Source organism: Phocoena phocoena, chromosome 12 (assembly GCF_963924675.1).
Source record: "Phocoena phocoena chromosome 12, mPhoPho1.1, whole genome shotgun sequence".
Lineage (NCBI taxonomy): Eukaryota > Metazoa > Chordata > Mammalia > Artiodactyla > Phocoenidae > Phocoena > Phocoena phocoena.
This window is the reverse complement of record NC_089230.1, coordinates 89,957,830-89,974,285: the sequence shown is the minus strand read 5'-3', so window position 1 is coordinate 89,974,285 and position 16,456 is coordinate 89,957,830. Positions and strand designations below refer to the sequence as shown.

The following is a 16,456-nucleotide window of genomic DNA, read 5'->3' as shown; positions in this document are numbered from 1 at the left end:
GTAGTTTGATAGGGATTGCGTTGAATCTGTAGGTTGCTCTGGGTAGTAGAGTCATTTTCACAATGTTGAATCTTCCAATCCAAGAACATGGTATATCTCTCTATCTGTTTGTTATCATCTTTAATTTCTTTCATCAGTGCCTTATAGTTTTTGGCATACAGGTCTTTTGTCTCCTTAGGTAGGTTTATTCCTAGGTATTTTATTCCTTTTGTTGCAGTGGTAAATGGGAGTGTTTCCTTAACTTCTCTTTCAGATTTCTCATCTTTAGTGTATAGGAATGCAAGAGATTTCTGTGCATTCGTTTTGTATCCTGATACTTTACGAAATTCATTGATTAGTAGTTTTCTGGTAGCATCTTTGGGATACTTTATGTATACTATCATGTCATCTGCAAACAGTGACAGTTTTACATCTTATTTTTCGATTTGGATTCCTTTAATTTCTTTTTCTTCTCTCATTGGTGTGGCTAAAGCTTCCAAAACTATGTTGAACGATAGTGGTGAGAGTGGGCAACCTTGTCTTGTTCCTGATCTTAGCGGAAATGGTTTCAGTTTTTCACCATTGAGAACAACGTTGGCTGTGGGTTTGTCATATATGGCCTTTATTATGTTGAGGTAAGTTCCCGCTATGCCTACTTTCTGGAGGGTGTTAATCATAAATGGATGTTGAATTTTGTTGAAAGCTCTTTCTGCATCTATTGAGATGATCATATGGTTTTTATTCTTCAGTTTGTTAATATGGTGTATCACATTGATTGATTTAGGTATATTGAAGAATCCTTGCATTCCTGGGATAAACCCCACTTGATCCTGGTGTCTGATCCTCTTAACGTGCCTGTTTCCTCTTAATTTGTTTGGTCTGGTTGTTTTTTTACCTTGCTCCTTCGTCTGCAATGGGTTTCTCTGTCTTCTCATTTTGCTTAACTTACTGTGTTTGGGGTCTTGTTTTCACTGGCTGCAGGTTCGTCGTTCCCGTTGTTTTTGGTGTCTGTTCCCAGTGGTTAAGGTTGGTTCAGTGGGTTGTGTAGGCTTCCTGGTGGAGGGTACTCGTGCCTGTGTTCTGGTGGATGAGGCTAGATCTTGTCTTTCTGTTGGACAGGACCGCGTCTGGTGGTGTGTTTTGGGGTGTCTGTGAACTTCATATGATTTTAGGCAGCCTCTCTGCTAATGGGTGGGGTTGTGTTCCTGTCTTGCTAGTTGTTTGGCATAGGGTGTCCAGCACTGTAGCTTGATGGTCGTTGAGTGGAGCTGGGTTTTAACGTTGAGATGGAGATCTATGGGAGAGCTTTCGCCGTTTGATATTACATGGAGCCGGGAGGTCTCTGGTGGACCAGTGTTCTGAACTTGGCTCTCCCACCTTAGAGGCACAGGACTGACACCCGGCCAGAGCACCGAGATCCTGTCAGCCACACGGCAAAAAAATGAACGGCAGTTACACTGAAAGGTGCCTTATTAATAGCAAGAATGGAAGCCGGAAAACAGTTGATTGTCGTTTGTCACATGCTGAGGGAAAGTAACTGTCACAGTAGAAACTAATGTCCCCCAAACTTTCAGATAAGTGGTTTATTACTGAGGATATTAAAGCACAGGAACCAACAGCCAGATGAAGAGATTCATAGGGTGAGGTCAAGAACAAAGAAACTTCAGTCCAGCAAGCACTGTGGCGCGTGGAGGCGTTCTACTTCACCATTCAGAAGCTCTCTGAAACCCCTCCTTTTGGATTTTAATGGTGCCTTCACTACACAGGCATGGTTCGTTAAATTCTTAGGGCATTGGTCCTTTCTTTGCTTTTAGGTTCATAGCTTTTGCATAGCTCTAATGTGCGGTTTTGAGAAGTGGATTATTAGCTCAGATGCATATGTTTACTTCATCATCTTTTCCTCAGTTTTTTAAAAAATCGGTTATTTGGTATATATTTGTGACTTTGAGAAGCAAAAAGAGTAGAATGAACATTATAGACAAATAATGGTAATGTTTGGCTTTATATCGCCCGGCTTCAAACTAAGGCAGTTTATAGTTAGAGGAGAAAGAGTTACTTTATCCTTTGTCAGTTAATCAATTACTATTGGAAAACAATTTTTTATCTGAATACCTTCACAGTTGAATGTGCTATTCATTTATCAACCACTTATGTAATGGGTGTTAAAAGTTCTTCATTTATTTTATTTCAGGGCATATAAATATAGTAGAGCTATAAATTATTACAGGCTGTCTTCAGAGCTTTAAAAATTATCTAAATATTAATAACAAACCATTAAAACTTTAGTTATTTTAAAATGTTATATATCTGAGCATGAGTGGTTCATAATCCACTAAGTAAGTTTTTTTTTTTTTTTTTTTTTTTTTTTCCGGTACGCGGGCCTCTCACTGTTGTGGCCTCTCCCGTCGCGGAGCACAGGCTCCAGACGCGCAGGCTCGGCGGCCATGGCTCACGGGCCCAGCCGCTCCGCGGCATAAACCCGTGTCCCCTTCATCAGCAGGTGGACAAACTCTCAACAACTGCGCCACCAGGGAAGAGCCCCCCTTTTTTTAAAGAAAAAAATTTTTATTTTTGGCTGCATTGGGTCTTCATTGCTGCGTATGGGCTTTCTCTGGTTGTGGCGAGCAGGGGCTACTCTTCATTGCGGTGTGAGGGTTTCTCATCAAAGTGTCTTGTTGCGGAACACGGGTTCTAGGAGCGCAGGCTTCAGTAGTTGCAGCACACAGGCTCAGTAGTTGTGGCTCGTGGGCTCTAGAGTGCAGGCTCAGTAGTTGTGGCACACGGGCTTAGTTGCTCCGCAGCATGTGGGATCTTCCTGGACCAGGGCTCGAACCTGTGTCCCCTGCATTGGCAGGCAGATTCTTAACCCCTGCGCTGCCAGGGAAGCCCCCACTAAGTAAGTTTTTGAAGTTGTTGGGTACTTACCTGATGACCAAATATTGTGCCAAGTCCTGGGGAATTAGAAAGGGTCTCTCCAAGATAGGATGACCGTATAATTTATTGTCCAAATGGGGACACTTTTGAGTGTCATGACTACAAGCATCAATTAGGACTGTTAAAGACAAATGAGGAGGACCTGTGACACCTTCTGTAAGAGTTTCACAGGTTCAGTGATACGTGACAAATTAGGAAAATGGTCTAAATACTGGTGCATAGTAGCATTTTGCATTAAAAAGGAAGGAGACTTTTTAAAAATTTGTGATGTTCAGTTTTCATACAGAGTTGATTCAGAGGTATTGGATATGCATAGGCTTGGATATAGCTTCTTGTTTTGTATTTCAGTTTTTGGGTTGTTTTTTAACTTAGTGAATTATTATTTTTTTTTTTTCTTAGTGAATTATTTAGCTTTCTTTCCAATTTCTTTTCACTTTGTGTTTCTTTTTCCCTTGGAGGATGTATCCAGATAAGGAAAGGAGGAAAGTCTCAGTTAATGGATTCTTTGTTAGGGGCATTGTTACAAGTGGGAAGCTTTATTAAATTATTTTCATACTTTCAGCGTTTTCCCTTATGATACATTTTCTTGGTTTAAATCTCTTTAATTGTAATTTCTCTTTTTGTTGATCTGTGTCTAGTACTCTAGTGTATATTTCATTTCTTAAAATATTCAAGCTATTCAAGGAATAACTTGAATGCTAAAATGGAGATCTAAGGGAAGCACATTCATAAAGACATTAGAGTTCTTTTGAGGCTGTGCTTTGAAACTCACACAGATCCTGTTTGTGATAGGTGGTTTAGTTCAGATTTTATTGGCACCTGAATTTGTTTGGTTTTATATACTTAAAGGTATTTAATGTTTACAACTGTATGACAGCCTTGCTTTAAGATGGGTAGTAATATCAAGGAACCTCATTGATTTTACCCCCAGCTTACTTGCATAGAAAAGAAGCTTGATGAAAATATTTCTTATTGTAAAGTATAATATCAGTCTGAATTTTATACAGGTTATTTTCTGCCCCAGAATTATAGAACTTTGATAAGTGTATAAAAAATGTAACCATCATCATGAGTAGATGTCAGTACATTTTCTTTGAAATGGGAAAATAAATTTTATAGCTCAGAATAAAGAAGTGATGTATTCTAAATTGCGTTGAAATAAAAACACATGGCAAAATAACTGTTTTTTTTTATTTATTTTTTTCCCTTGTGATAGAACAAATAAGAAGTTTGCGACAAAGCACTATTGCCAAGCGTTCAAATGCAGCACCTTTAAATAGCACAAAAAAGGCATCAGCGAAGACTGTGTCCGCCCCTAAAGCAGGGGTGAAACAACAGGAAAGGTGTCAGATGAAAGAAGAAATTGGTACGTCGCCGAAACCCGAGCACCAGAAAGAGAGCAGGAGGGGCCGCCAACACAGTGGACAGATCGAAGCAGCCGTTGCATCTTGTCTGGAAATGAAGGGTGAAGCTGGGTTGGATTCTGAGCAGAAGTGTAATAATCAGGGAGAAGAAAATGTGCCATCTCATGAGTTAAACTGTCCACTCCTTTCAGAGACTTGTGTTAGTATTGAAGAAAAGAAAAATGAAACTCTGATGGAGTGTAAAGCCAAGACTCTTAGCCCATTGTATAAGTTTTCAGGTAAAGAAGAACATGAACGGAACGATTCCATTTCAGGTAAAGTGGATGGGACGGCTGTTGAAGAAATGAAGGTAGAAGGAGAAGTTGAACAAGAATCAAAGGAGACAATGAAATTACCCCACGAAGATGACAGTGTCAATGAGGAACCCGTATCTTCCGTTGCCTTCTCTGGCAATGCTGCTTGTACAAACCCAAATGAGAAAGAAAAGAACCTTGTCGGTTTGTCTGGTTCTGTGGATGAAGTAAATGAATGTAGTTTGGAATCGAAAGATAGCATGGAAGTTGCTGATAAAGCTGAGAACTCCCTTCAGAGAAGTGAAATGGAAATGGCTTTCTGTAAAGACACAGAGTCTAATGATAAGCAGTTGGAGGGCACCAGATTTAATAAGTCAAACTTAGAGGTGGTTAATACTAGTGCTTTTGAACCAGAAAGTAATATTTTAGAAAATGCTATTTGTGATGCACCTGACCAAAAATCAAAACAGTTGAATATTGTTGAAAGTATTAAAATGGAGTCTCATGAAACAGCAAACCTTCAAGATGACAGAGACAGCCAGTCAAATAGTGTTTCTTGCTTAGAGTCAAAAAACATAAAACCCAAACATACAAAACCTGTAATTCATTCTAAGCAAACCATGACCACAGATACTCGGAAAAAAGTTGTTGGAGCAAAGCATGAATTAATGCATAACGTAACTAAAGTTAATGTCAAAAGTGTGAAGCGAAATGCTGATGAATCAGAATCTAAGCAGAATTTTCATAGGCCAGTCAAAGTGAGAAAGAAACAAGTTGATAAGGATTCAAAGATTCAGAGTTGCAATTCTGGGGTTAAATCTGTGAAAAATCAGGCTCATTCTGTATTTAGAAAGATATCACAAGATCAAAATTTAGTACAGATTTCCAAACCCTTAACTCATTCTTTGAGTGAAAAGCCTCACGGTCACCCTGGTTGCTCAAAAGAACCTCATCATCCTGCACAAACTGGACACTTGTTGCATTCCAGCCAGAAGCAGTGCCATAAGCCCCAGCAGCCGGCTCCAGCAGTGAGAACCAATAGTCATGTGAAGGAAGAGCTTGAGCACACAGGTAGTGTAGAACATTTTAAGGAAGAGGATAAATTGAAATTAAAAAAACCTGAGAAGAACCTACAACCCCGTCAAAGAAGAAGCAGCAAAAGTTTTTCTTTGGATGAGCCACCGTTGTTCATTCCAGATAATATAGCTACTGTAAAACGGGAAGGCTCAGATCATAGCTCTTCATTTGAAAGCAAATATATCTGGACTCCCAGCAAGCAGTGTGGGTTTTGCAAAAAACCACATGGCAACAGGTGTGTGTGTGTGTGTATGTATATGTGATATGTACATTAAAGAAAAATTGCATTTTTTCTTAGGGTGGGATTAGTGTGAGAACTTTTTATAGAAAGAGATTATTTAACATACAAAGACTTTTGCACAAACAGAAACCCCTCATCAATCCCGGATATATGATAGTAAGATGGAGCCACTGAATTTACAAATATGCCACCCTAGAAACTTTAAAACACATAGTCTGACCTAAAGCTGGTATATATGGAAATGTTTTATCATTGTGACCAGTTAGTGTAATTTAGTCATTGCATCTTAAAAAAAAAATCAGAAAATTGTTATAGTGCTTTGGGTCTGGAGGTTATATATTATTTTGTTTGGCTTGAGAAGAACTGGTAATAAATTGTGAAAGGCATAATGGAAATTCTACATATATACTTTCAAATGAAACACACTTACTATGACTTAATTCCACTACTTCATAACTATCAAACTTGACCTTAGAATGAAATTTGGTAGCTAAAACAACTGTTAAATGGCGCAAGGGAATTTTGTATGTAACATGGAATGGAGTGAAGCATGTATTTTGTTTTTGAATGTTCTAGTAATTTGGGTTTCTTGTGAATTCTAATGTTTTAGGAAGTGATTTTATAGCACTGCCGTTGTCATTCTTTCCTTAGGATTTAGTATTCTATAGTTTTATGACACTGCCACCCTCCCCGCCCATGTATTTTTTATTTGCTAGCTTTTTGAGAAAAAGAGAACAAGAGGTGAAGTGGAGTTTCCAGCTACAAGATTATCCTGTTCAAGTTTTGAGATTGCTGTTGGAACTTCTATCAACATTGATATGATAAAAGAACATTGTAACTTGCACATTGTAATATTATCTTTACTCATGAAAGTAAATGTTAGAACGATTTCCCAGCACAATTAGATTGCAGGAAAATGAAACTCCTTAGGGAGGGACAGTTTAGTGCAGTGCGGTGTAACACATTATTTTGGTATGGAGGGTGTGGTTGGGAGTTCTTGGGTCTATTCTGTAAAAAATAACTTTTATGTCAAGGGGTATTTTCATTTGTGATTCAGCCCATGGCCTATTTTTAGTGTCAGTGGTTACTTTATAACAGCATATTACAGTTTTTAAAACTTGTGACTTGTTTGAATATAGTGCTACATTTGCCCTCACTTTTGTGCTGTTTATTATGCTTTTTTGTTTAAAACACCTTATTCAATTATTCTCAAGTGGGCCTAAGAGAATTAAGGGCTGGATGGTCCTTGTAAGTGCTCTTTTAAGTTAGCCCTTTTTTCTTTGCCAGCGTCTTCTAAAAACCATCATACTGACATGTTGTCAGAGTATAAAATAGGAGCCTTAAACTGAATGAGTTTCTGAAATGAAACTTTGGCCTAGAGTTGGAAGACATGTTATAATGTAACCTTTTTGGAGATAAACTTCTGTTGTGATGACGTGGTCCTCAGGAGTTTGCCCAGGCTTTTGAATGATGACTGTCACTTCACCAATATCAGTTAGTTTCCTAAAATGAAGATTGTTAAGTCCGATTGTTTTTTACCTAAGGCTGCCTTTTGGATCTGACGTATAAAACCTAGAGTTTCTTTGCCCCAGGCTGGAAAATGACATAGAATATTAGATGTGTAGGGATTTTGAGTTTACCCTATGTAATCGACATGAATAATATGTAATAATACTGGAAACTATCAATTTTGGAAGCAGCATTTCACATTCAATTTTGTGAATAAAGAAGCCTAAGTAATTGATTGTTTTTTTCTTTACATATTAACTAGCCTTCACTACTTCTTTGATGCACTCTGCTTGTATATATTGAGGTTACTCAAAAAATGCACCTGTCACGCAGCATGTAGTTTTCCTAGTTCAATCCATGTGTGAGAATATGAATTTATTAGGAAGGACATATGTGGAAATAACTTCCATCCATATCTTTGATCTCATGCGCCAGCTACATTCATTGAAAGCTATTTGTTAATACATTTTTTTAGCACTTGTGACATTTACTTCTGTAAAGATGATTTTATAACTCTTCAGCATTTTACATGTGTTGCAACTGAGGTTAGCTTCCTGTATGTGCTTCCAGTTGGAAATAATATTTTTAAATACGGATTCATTCATGGCATGGCCAAATGTAATATTCGACCATAAGCGACTTCTGTATGTATCCTAAAGACAGTAGGCATTGACTGCCTCACAGTTTACACTTCATGCTGTTGTTTTGGCTTCCATTTATTTTCCTGATTCAGCCTTGTAGCTAAGGTATATTCATTACTTTAAAAGCCATACTATTTAATACTTTTTTAAAAACTTATCTTTGAACGTCTTTTAAACATAAGCCAGTTTTGGGAGGAAGAAGTCTTAGTCTTTTCATAATACCTACCTTGTACCTACCTTGTAGTTTCTAGTATTTCCCTGCCTCTCCAGATGACATTTGTATCTTCAGTTTGTATTACACTTTCTTGCCCAGTTGTAGAAGATTAGTTCATTGGATGAAATTTAGAAACAAAAAAATATCCTTAGCGTAATGGAGTCATAGCTTTGTACTCAAACAAGAAACCTTTTTCTGAGAAGGAAATTTTCTCTTAGAGAAAGTGATTCTGGTTTTTCTCAGGAGTTTAAGAGTTTGATAGAAAAGTACTTTTCTCCGCAGACTAGACTGTTAGTGACAAAAACAATGATTTAATGTTTATGTGGAATAAAATCATTTTACCCTAGAAAAGAGTGAGTACATATACATTCACAGTAATACAGTCTTAGCTGTTACTTAAAGGAACCACTTATCAGAACTTAACGGCTCATCTTGTAACAGCTCCATTGTTAGTGAATTTGTGACATGACTTTTTAAGAACAGGAATTCTCAATGTTGCTTTTGTGGTTTACTTTGAAGAAACTTGAAATTTTTCTAAGAATATATTTTGGTTTGTGCCAAGAAGATTAGAATTAAGATTATATTTTAAATTAGGTTTAAATTATAGTAGGATTTAAAATTTTGTGAATGAATGTATAACAGTAGGAGAACAAAACATAAATATTTCTGAACTTTTCCATTTAACTGATTTCATGCTGACTTGGTCCAGTTAATTCAGAGTTAATCTTTTACCACACATTAATTTTTTTTAGTGAAATATTTAACACCTGGGTTATATAGTCTTATCTTTGAGTGATTTTGCCTTTTGGTAATCAGAACTTCAAGGACAGAGCAGAAAATGGGAGTGTAATTATGTTAGCTATTTGATCCATACTCCCTCTCCCTTTTTAAGCCATGAGAAGTAATATGAAAAGGGAAGACAGTGTATCTTCTCTTTTTGTGATAGGCCACTTAATAAAGTTCATAGTACTGGTAATATTTCCTTTTCTGAAATTTTCCAGTTTCACTTTCAAGTGAATCACATTTTCCCCTAGGACATGTGATTATTTTTATCAATGTCATTTTTTGTTTTGATTTCTCAAAATTCTAACTGCATTATTTTTTATATAAAATCTTATTATTAAGATACGTCTGGATGGCACTGTAGTTTTGAGATGTGTTTTTCAGAGCTTCTCAAGTTTGAGGAGACATTTCCATAAATAAACTGGGGGCATGGTGATATAATGAATACATTCCACATCATAAAATGACTCTATCCTGGTTGAATAAAGATTTGAAGTTTCCTAATAGGTTTGTGAGATTTGGATTTGGGGCAAAAGCATAGCCATGGTCATAGTATGTGTCCTATTGAAACTATTCCAGGCTTGCTTTGAAGGAATTATTAATATAGCTGAGATGGGAAATCACATTAGCTTTCCTTCAATAATTCAAAGAAATTCAGCCTAGATAGTTGCTTTCAAGAAATAGGAGTTCTTACAACTTTGCAATCTGAAATAGAAGAACTTTTAAGTATCTGTATTTTTCAAACTTCGTAGTTTTCTGTCTCCCAAACCTAGAGAAATCATTTCTGTCTTGCAGACAAATACCACATTGTTGGAAAGTTTTCTCACTAGGGCTATGAATCCAAAATATTCTGTATTTTTATTTATTTTTACTTAAGGCATGAGGTGGTTTTTTTTTTTAATGAATTTAAGTTTTAAAATGAACCATTGAGGAAATGATGACTTATCTGAAAAAGGTAGCACAGGCATCGCCAGTTAGGGTAAAGAATGGTGAATTGTAGACATGAAGAAGTCAGGTTTCCTTGGTGCACGGCAGTGGTTGGTGCACAGTGGAAAGGCACATGAGAGAGGAAGAAGAATAGAGTGGTCTGCAATTGAGGGGGTGGGGTATTTGGCGTGACTTTTTCAAGATATCCTGTAAGGTTTGAAACTCAGCGTTCTGATTCTTACAGTTTCTACATTAAAATAGGACCACTGGTATATTTAGAGAGGGTTGGCCATATCACCCAGTATATTAATTACCTTTAACATCTTCCTGTTGGACGATAGGTTTTTAAAAGGACTTTGGTCACTGTTGCTGGTGCCACTGTTCTTATCGAAACCAGCACAAAGTCTTTAGATCATTAAAGAGTATACTTAAATTCTTTCAAACATACCATGAATTACTAACCTGAGGAAGAAAAAAGGAAAATGTTAAACGTGATTGAGTGAGCTTTGTCATTTTCTTAATAATGGGTTGAAAAGTATGTGAAAAAGGTAATTTCACCCTCAAATTGCTGTTTATATATCTGTTTTGCTATTTTATTCTAAAATAATTCCAGATATTCTTTCTTAAGTTAGAAAAACAAACTCTTCAGAGTCATAAATCTGTCCTTGGACTTTTTCATTGGTTAGTGAAATTATTTCTTAGATAAAATGCAGTAAAGGGAAAATATAAGGAGATCGTTTGGAAATATAAAAAAAAATTCACCCTGAATAGTAATATCTTCATGTTGATATAATTTGGTCATTATTTGGGAAAACAAGTTTATTATCTAAAGTACAAGGTCAAGTAGTAAGGAAGCCCATCCTCAGAAGTACATAAAAGATCCTTCAGCTAAATCATTGTGACACTATGAACCAGAATATTTTGAGCTCAAAGAATAGTTATATATATATAGTTAAGGTGGTTAATGAGGAACAGTTTGTGAGGCTCCACTTTGTTAGTTTTGAGTTGCATTTTTGTTGCATCTGGTTTTTCTCTTTGTTATTTAAAATGATTAGTTGGATAAGTGACTCCAGTTTTATGTATGATTTCAAGTCTGTGGTAAATGTAGTTGTAACTTTGATGGGTTGTCTGTGATCAGATTATCACAGTTCATCACCCTTCTCAGTGGAGAAATACTGTTATTCTATACATTGTTATTCTATACAGTATGCTGACAAAGGTCAGTTGCCCTATATTTTTATCCTTATGTGTCCCCCTCCCCGCCCCCCGCCCAGTATTTTCTCACTCATATTAGAGGGGAAATGTTTGACTTCTTAAAGTTCCGTTTTCATAGAATGTTCTTTGAAAACTCTCTCCATGTTGAACTGATAGAATGGGTAAAGACAGAAAACATGCAAAATACTGGAAAAATATTAAAAATTCAGTTTAGGCTCACTCAGCATTGGTTTTTAAGAAAATGTATCGAATCAAAGTGTTCTTTTTTTTTTTCTCTCCAGGTTTATGGTTGGCTGTGGGAGATGTGATGACTGGTTTCATGGTGATTGTGTTGGGTTAAGTCTTTCTCAAGCACAGCAAATGGGAGAGGAAGACAAAGAATATGTGTGTGTGAAATGTTGTGCCGAAGAAGATAAAAAGACTGAAATAGTAGATCCAGATATTTTGGGAAACCAGGCTAAAGTTGAAGTCCATAGTGAAGATAAAGCAATGGAATATGAAAAGCTTGGGTTATCAAAGCACACTACAACAAATGACAAAACCAAATATATAGATGATACAGTGAAGCACAAGGTCAAAATTTTGAAACGGGTGAGCCTCTCATTAATGCATTATTTTTACTTAAGAACTTCGGGCTGACGGTGCGAATTTGAAATTTCTCTTTAGATTTCACTGTTGTGTACATTTTCACATTTATTTTTCAGCAAAAATGGGTTTTTACTTAACATGTTTTGTCAGGCTTGGTGAAACCAGGTAGTGACATCTTCAAAATACGCAGATCTTATTTCTTACAGTCTTTTGTGCTATTTCTAGTCTCTAGTTTGGTACTTGCATTTTCTGTGGTAGAATGTGTGTGAGATTTTGTGGTGGTAGGTATAAATTGTGCTTGCTGAGAAGTTTTTCTAAAAAGCTTTTCAGTCCGTAGATATCTATGAATCCATAAGACCACATTTGGCATTATTATTTTCAAGTGAAAGAGTTCTCTGTAAGGAAAAGTAATCTTAGTTCTTTTGATTTTTGTTCTAGTATTTGCTTGGAACCCGTATCTCATAATGTTTCTCTTAAAATGTGGCCTTTTAAAAAGTTGTCAGTTTTCCCTCATCTTACATTTTCAACTACCTTGTTAAAGTATTTTCTGAATAGAAATTTCAAGATATTAGTCAATTACAGGAGAAATGTACAAAGGACACGGCACTTTATCTGATTAAATTTTATTTTCATTGTCTACTTTTTTATTTCCTGTGATTTTTCTAATCATTGATTTGTTATTCTTGTAGGTAGTGCTAGGGAGGAAACACTGAAACAAATATATGTGGATGGTCAAGTATAATATTCCAAAACACAACGAACATAAATTAGGAACCTTGGAAATATTTTAATTCGACCATTCAGATTGAAGAACATAAGCATGTTTTTTCTAAAGCCGTTTCCATTATTTACAAACTCAGTTCTTGAGACACTCCTTATGTGATAAATCTGGATTAAGTTCCAGTTTGCCAAATCCTTGTGCCATCCAACGTTTCCTGTCTGCCAAGACTTGCTGAGAATCAGATTATGTCCTTCTGATACTTACTATTACTTTTTCTGTTGATTTGATTAGCACCAAAGTAATTGATAATATAGAACTGAGAGCGCCATTGAAAACAGTTTATAGCAAGCCTTTGGAAAGGTTCTGTTAACTTCTAATCATCATTTCTTGGGTACAATTTCTTGGCCATTCAGAAATACAGCTCATTGTTTAGTCATTCAGTTGAGTTATCTCCATCTTGTCTAAAAAGACATTATAAAACATTAACATGGTGAATGTTTTGAGAAACCCCTCTATCCAGTCTCTGTATCAGAAAAGGAACCGAGGTTAGTCTGATACTGTAAATAAATACATGAGCCAAGTGATTACTGCTTTTCTTTTCTTTTCTTTTTGGTACTGAACTGTTGAATCTTATTTGACTACTCTGATTTTAGTTGATGGAATCTGCTTTTTAAATATCACTTCTTATCCCTAGATTTTATGTTGAACCATTTATTGAGTTCCTATTGTGTGCCAAGCATGGTACCAGATTTGAGTATGTATGACTGATTGAGAAATGTTCCTGCTCTCAAGTAAGTCTAGTTGGAGAGGTAGAAAATAAACAAGTAAATTAAAAAATTATAGGATTCCCAGTCTAGAGAAAATCGATTTTTTGTATATACTCTATCTTCTTAAAAACTATGATTATATTTCTATACACAAGTATTCTTCTCACTGGTATGATGTGATTTTTTGTTTTTATAAATTTATTTATTTTTTGACTGAGTTGGGTCTTCGTTGCTGTGTGCGGGCTTTTCTCTAGTTTGGGCGAGCGGGGGCTACTCTTCATTGCGGTGCGTGGGCTTCTCATTGCGGTAGCTTCTCTTGTTGTGGGGCACAGGCTCTAGGCTCACGGGCTTCAGTAGTTGTGGCGCACGGGCTTAGTTGCTCCGCGGCATGTGGGATCTTCCCAGACCAGAGCTCAAACCCATGTCCCCTGCATGTTGGCAGGCGGATTTTTAACCACTTCCCCACCAGTGAAGACTGGTATGATGTGATTAATTAACTCCCAAGGGTCTCACAATTCTGGTTTCATTTGTAGTTCTTTGTGGGTTATAATTAGGACAAAAATAGTAGGTGTCCTGATGGTTTGTTCTACCTTATAGGAGTTAAAATTGCCAGTAGGTACACTGAGAATTTGATACATTTATAGGTAAATGTGACTTCATTTGTTCTAGAAAGTAGTAAAAAATACAGATAATTGATTTCTCCACAATCCCCCCCTCTTTTTTTCATATCTGCAGCCGACGAAGAGGACCCTTACTATCTTATACCTAATTTTCTTTCTAATGCCATTATTTCTCAATGTTTTTTAGTTCCCCATTACAGACTGTTGTTACGTGTTCTGCAGAAAATAGGTGCTTAACAAATGGATTTTGGATGGAACGGTGAAGGTCCTTTTTGCAGTTAATTGAGTTTTATATATCTTCAAAAAACAGTTATTGGGCTAAAGAGTGGAATATGTTTGATATCTTAATAGCTTGTCATACTAATTTTTTCAATCCACATGCTCAGGAGGCTTGCTTTGTATTTAAAGATAGTTTAGTAGTTTTCATTCTAATTAATTAAATACTATTTTTCCTAGGAGTCTGGTGAAGGCAAAAACTCATCAGACTGTAGGGATAGTGAAATAAAAAAATGGCAGCTAGCTCCTCTTCGAAAGATGGGACAACCAGTTTTACCTCGGAGATCCTCAGAAGAAAAAAGTGAAAAAATAACAAAAGAGTCTACAGCTGTTACTTGCACAGGAGAAAAAGCTTCAAAACCAGGTAGTAAGAATAATAGAAATTACTATATACTAATGTATTTATATTTTATTTCATATACTTTCAGTTAGTATATTTAGGGAAATTTAAAAACTTTTACATTTTAAAGGCAAGAAAAACAGTTTAGGTGATTGACCCTACTTGAAATAAGAATTATTGGTCCAAATTCTGAGAAAGTACTAATGAACTTAGTAAGATAAGGCCCCTGCCCTCATGGCACTTAAATACCAATGGGAAATGACAGATAACAGGTAGACAGATAAAGTGGTGTGCTATTTTTAGAGAATTTAGGCACTATAAAGAAAAAGTTGAGTAATGGGATAGAGAGTCAAGGTCAAGGAGAGTGGGAGGGAGTTTGTTTCAGAGAGAATGGAGGTGGTAATGTGCTGTGGGATCTAAAGGAATGCAGAGTTGTTTGGGAGGAAGGAATCCATAGAGGGCACAGCCAAGCTGAAGGCTTTGAGGTGGAGATAGCCTCTGCATTTGAGGAGCAAGAAAATCCCTGTGGAATGATTAGAATGTAATACACGAGGGATAGAATGGTGGTGGAAGGTGAGTTTAGACAAAATTATGTAGGAACTTTGAGGCCATGACAGGAGTTTACTTTTTTTTGTTCTCAATATAATGGGGAACCTTTAGAGGAATTTGTACAAGAGAGTGATGGCTCACTGTGGTTTCCTGTGGAGCCTGGACTGTAGGAGGATAGGAGAGAAGGAGAGTAGACTGGTTAGGAGTCTTTAGCCGTATCCTAGGAAAGAAAGAGTGGTAGCTTGGAACAGAGGTACAGTGAGGGAAGTGGTCAGATTCATATATATTTTATAGTAGACTTGGCAGAACTTGCTGTTGGATTAGGTGTAGGTAGGTGAAGGAAAGGAGAGTCTTAGGAGGTGGATAGATCAGTGTTGGTGCTGTTTGCAGAGATGAGAAAGAGATTGGGGAGGAAAATTGAAAAATATGGGTATTTTAACTTTGAGATGGGTATTAGAGATCCAAGTGGAGATATTTTGAGTAAATTTTTGGCTGATGAGTCTGGACTTTGGGCAATGGTATATAAATTTGGGATCTGTCAGTGCATAGGTGTTATTTTAAATCAAGCACTTAGATATAAAGAGCTACAGAGAGAGTTTGATAATGAAGGGGCAGAAGCAGAGGCCTTGGGGTGCGTCAGCAATTAGAACTTGGGAGGAAGAGAGGATCCAGCAAAGGAGACGAAGAGATGGCCTTTGAGGTAAGAGAACTAAGAGACCGTGGTGGCCTGGAAGTCAGGTGAAGTTCCAAGAAGGAGGTGGTGATCAATTGTTTCAGATGCTGGCTAGACAGTTGTTTTGGTGGAGCAGTGGGGACAAAAGCCAGTTACAGTGGCGTGTGGAAGGATGGAGGGTGAGGAACTGGAGATAGTGATTATGAATAACTCTTTGAAGGAATTTTGCTGTTAAAGGGAACAGAAATGGTGTAGTGGCTAGAGGTGGATATGAGGTCAGGATTTCTCTTTAAAGAGATATTATAGCATGTTTGTAAGACTAATGGGAATGATCCAGTAGCGAGAGAATTTGATGATGTGGGCGACAGAGAGAGGCGATAGTTGAGGTTCAAAATCCATGAAGAGATCAGAGGGGAATAGGATTCTCCTGGAGGGGTTGGTCATAGGAAAGGACGGCTGATGCATTGTAACAGTAGGGAAAGCTGCATGTGGAAGGAGCCGGGGACACATGAGGTATGTTAGTAGGTTTGGTGATGGGAAAATAGCTGACACTGCTTTGCTTCCTCAGTGAAATACGAAGTGAGAAAATCAAATGAGGTCCAAGTTGGAGGTATCATTGGTTTGAGAAGAAAGGAGAAAAAGCATAAAATACATTTTTGGAAAGTGGGAGAGCACTAGTAAACTACTAGGATAGTTTAATAGGATTAGGGTGGCAGATTGAGCTCTCTACTTGAGATTTGTGGTT

General features: G+C 36.9%; 1 protein-coding gene across 1 annotated transcript in view; it reads left to right on the top strand.

The window, feature by feature from the left end:
* The window catches only part of PHF3 (PHD finger protein 3), a 103,455-nt gene that overhangs the window by 56,618 nt on the left and 30,381 nt on the right, over positions 1–16,456 (top strand). Inside the window, exons 4-6 of the mRNA XM_065888765.1 lie at positions 4,130–5,882; positions 11,459–11,768; positions 14,330–14,513. Coding sequence (XP_065744837.1) covers positions 4,130–5,882; positions 11,459–11,768; positions 14,330–14,513 — 2,247 coding nt within the window. The remainder of the gene's footprint in view (positions 1–4,129; positions 5,883–11,458; positions 11,769–14,329; positions 14,514–16,456) is intronic.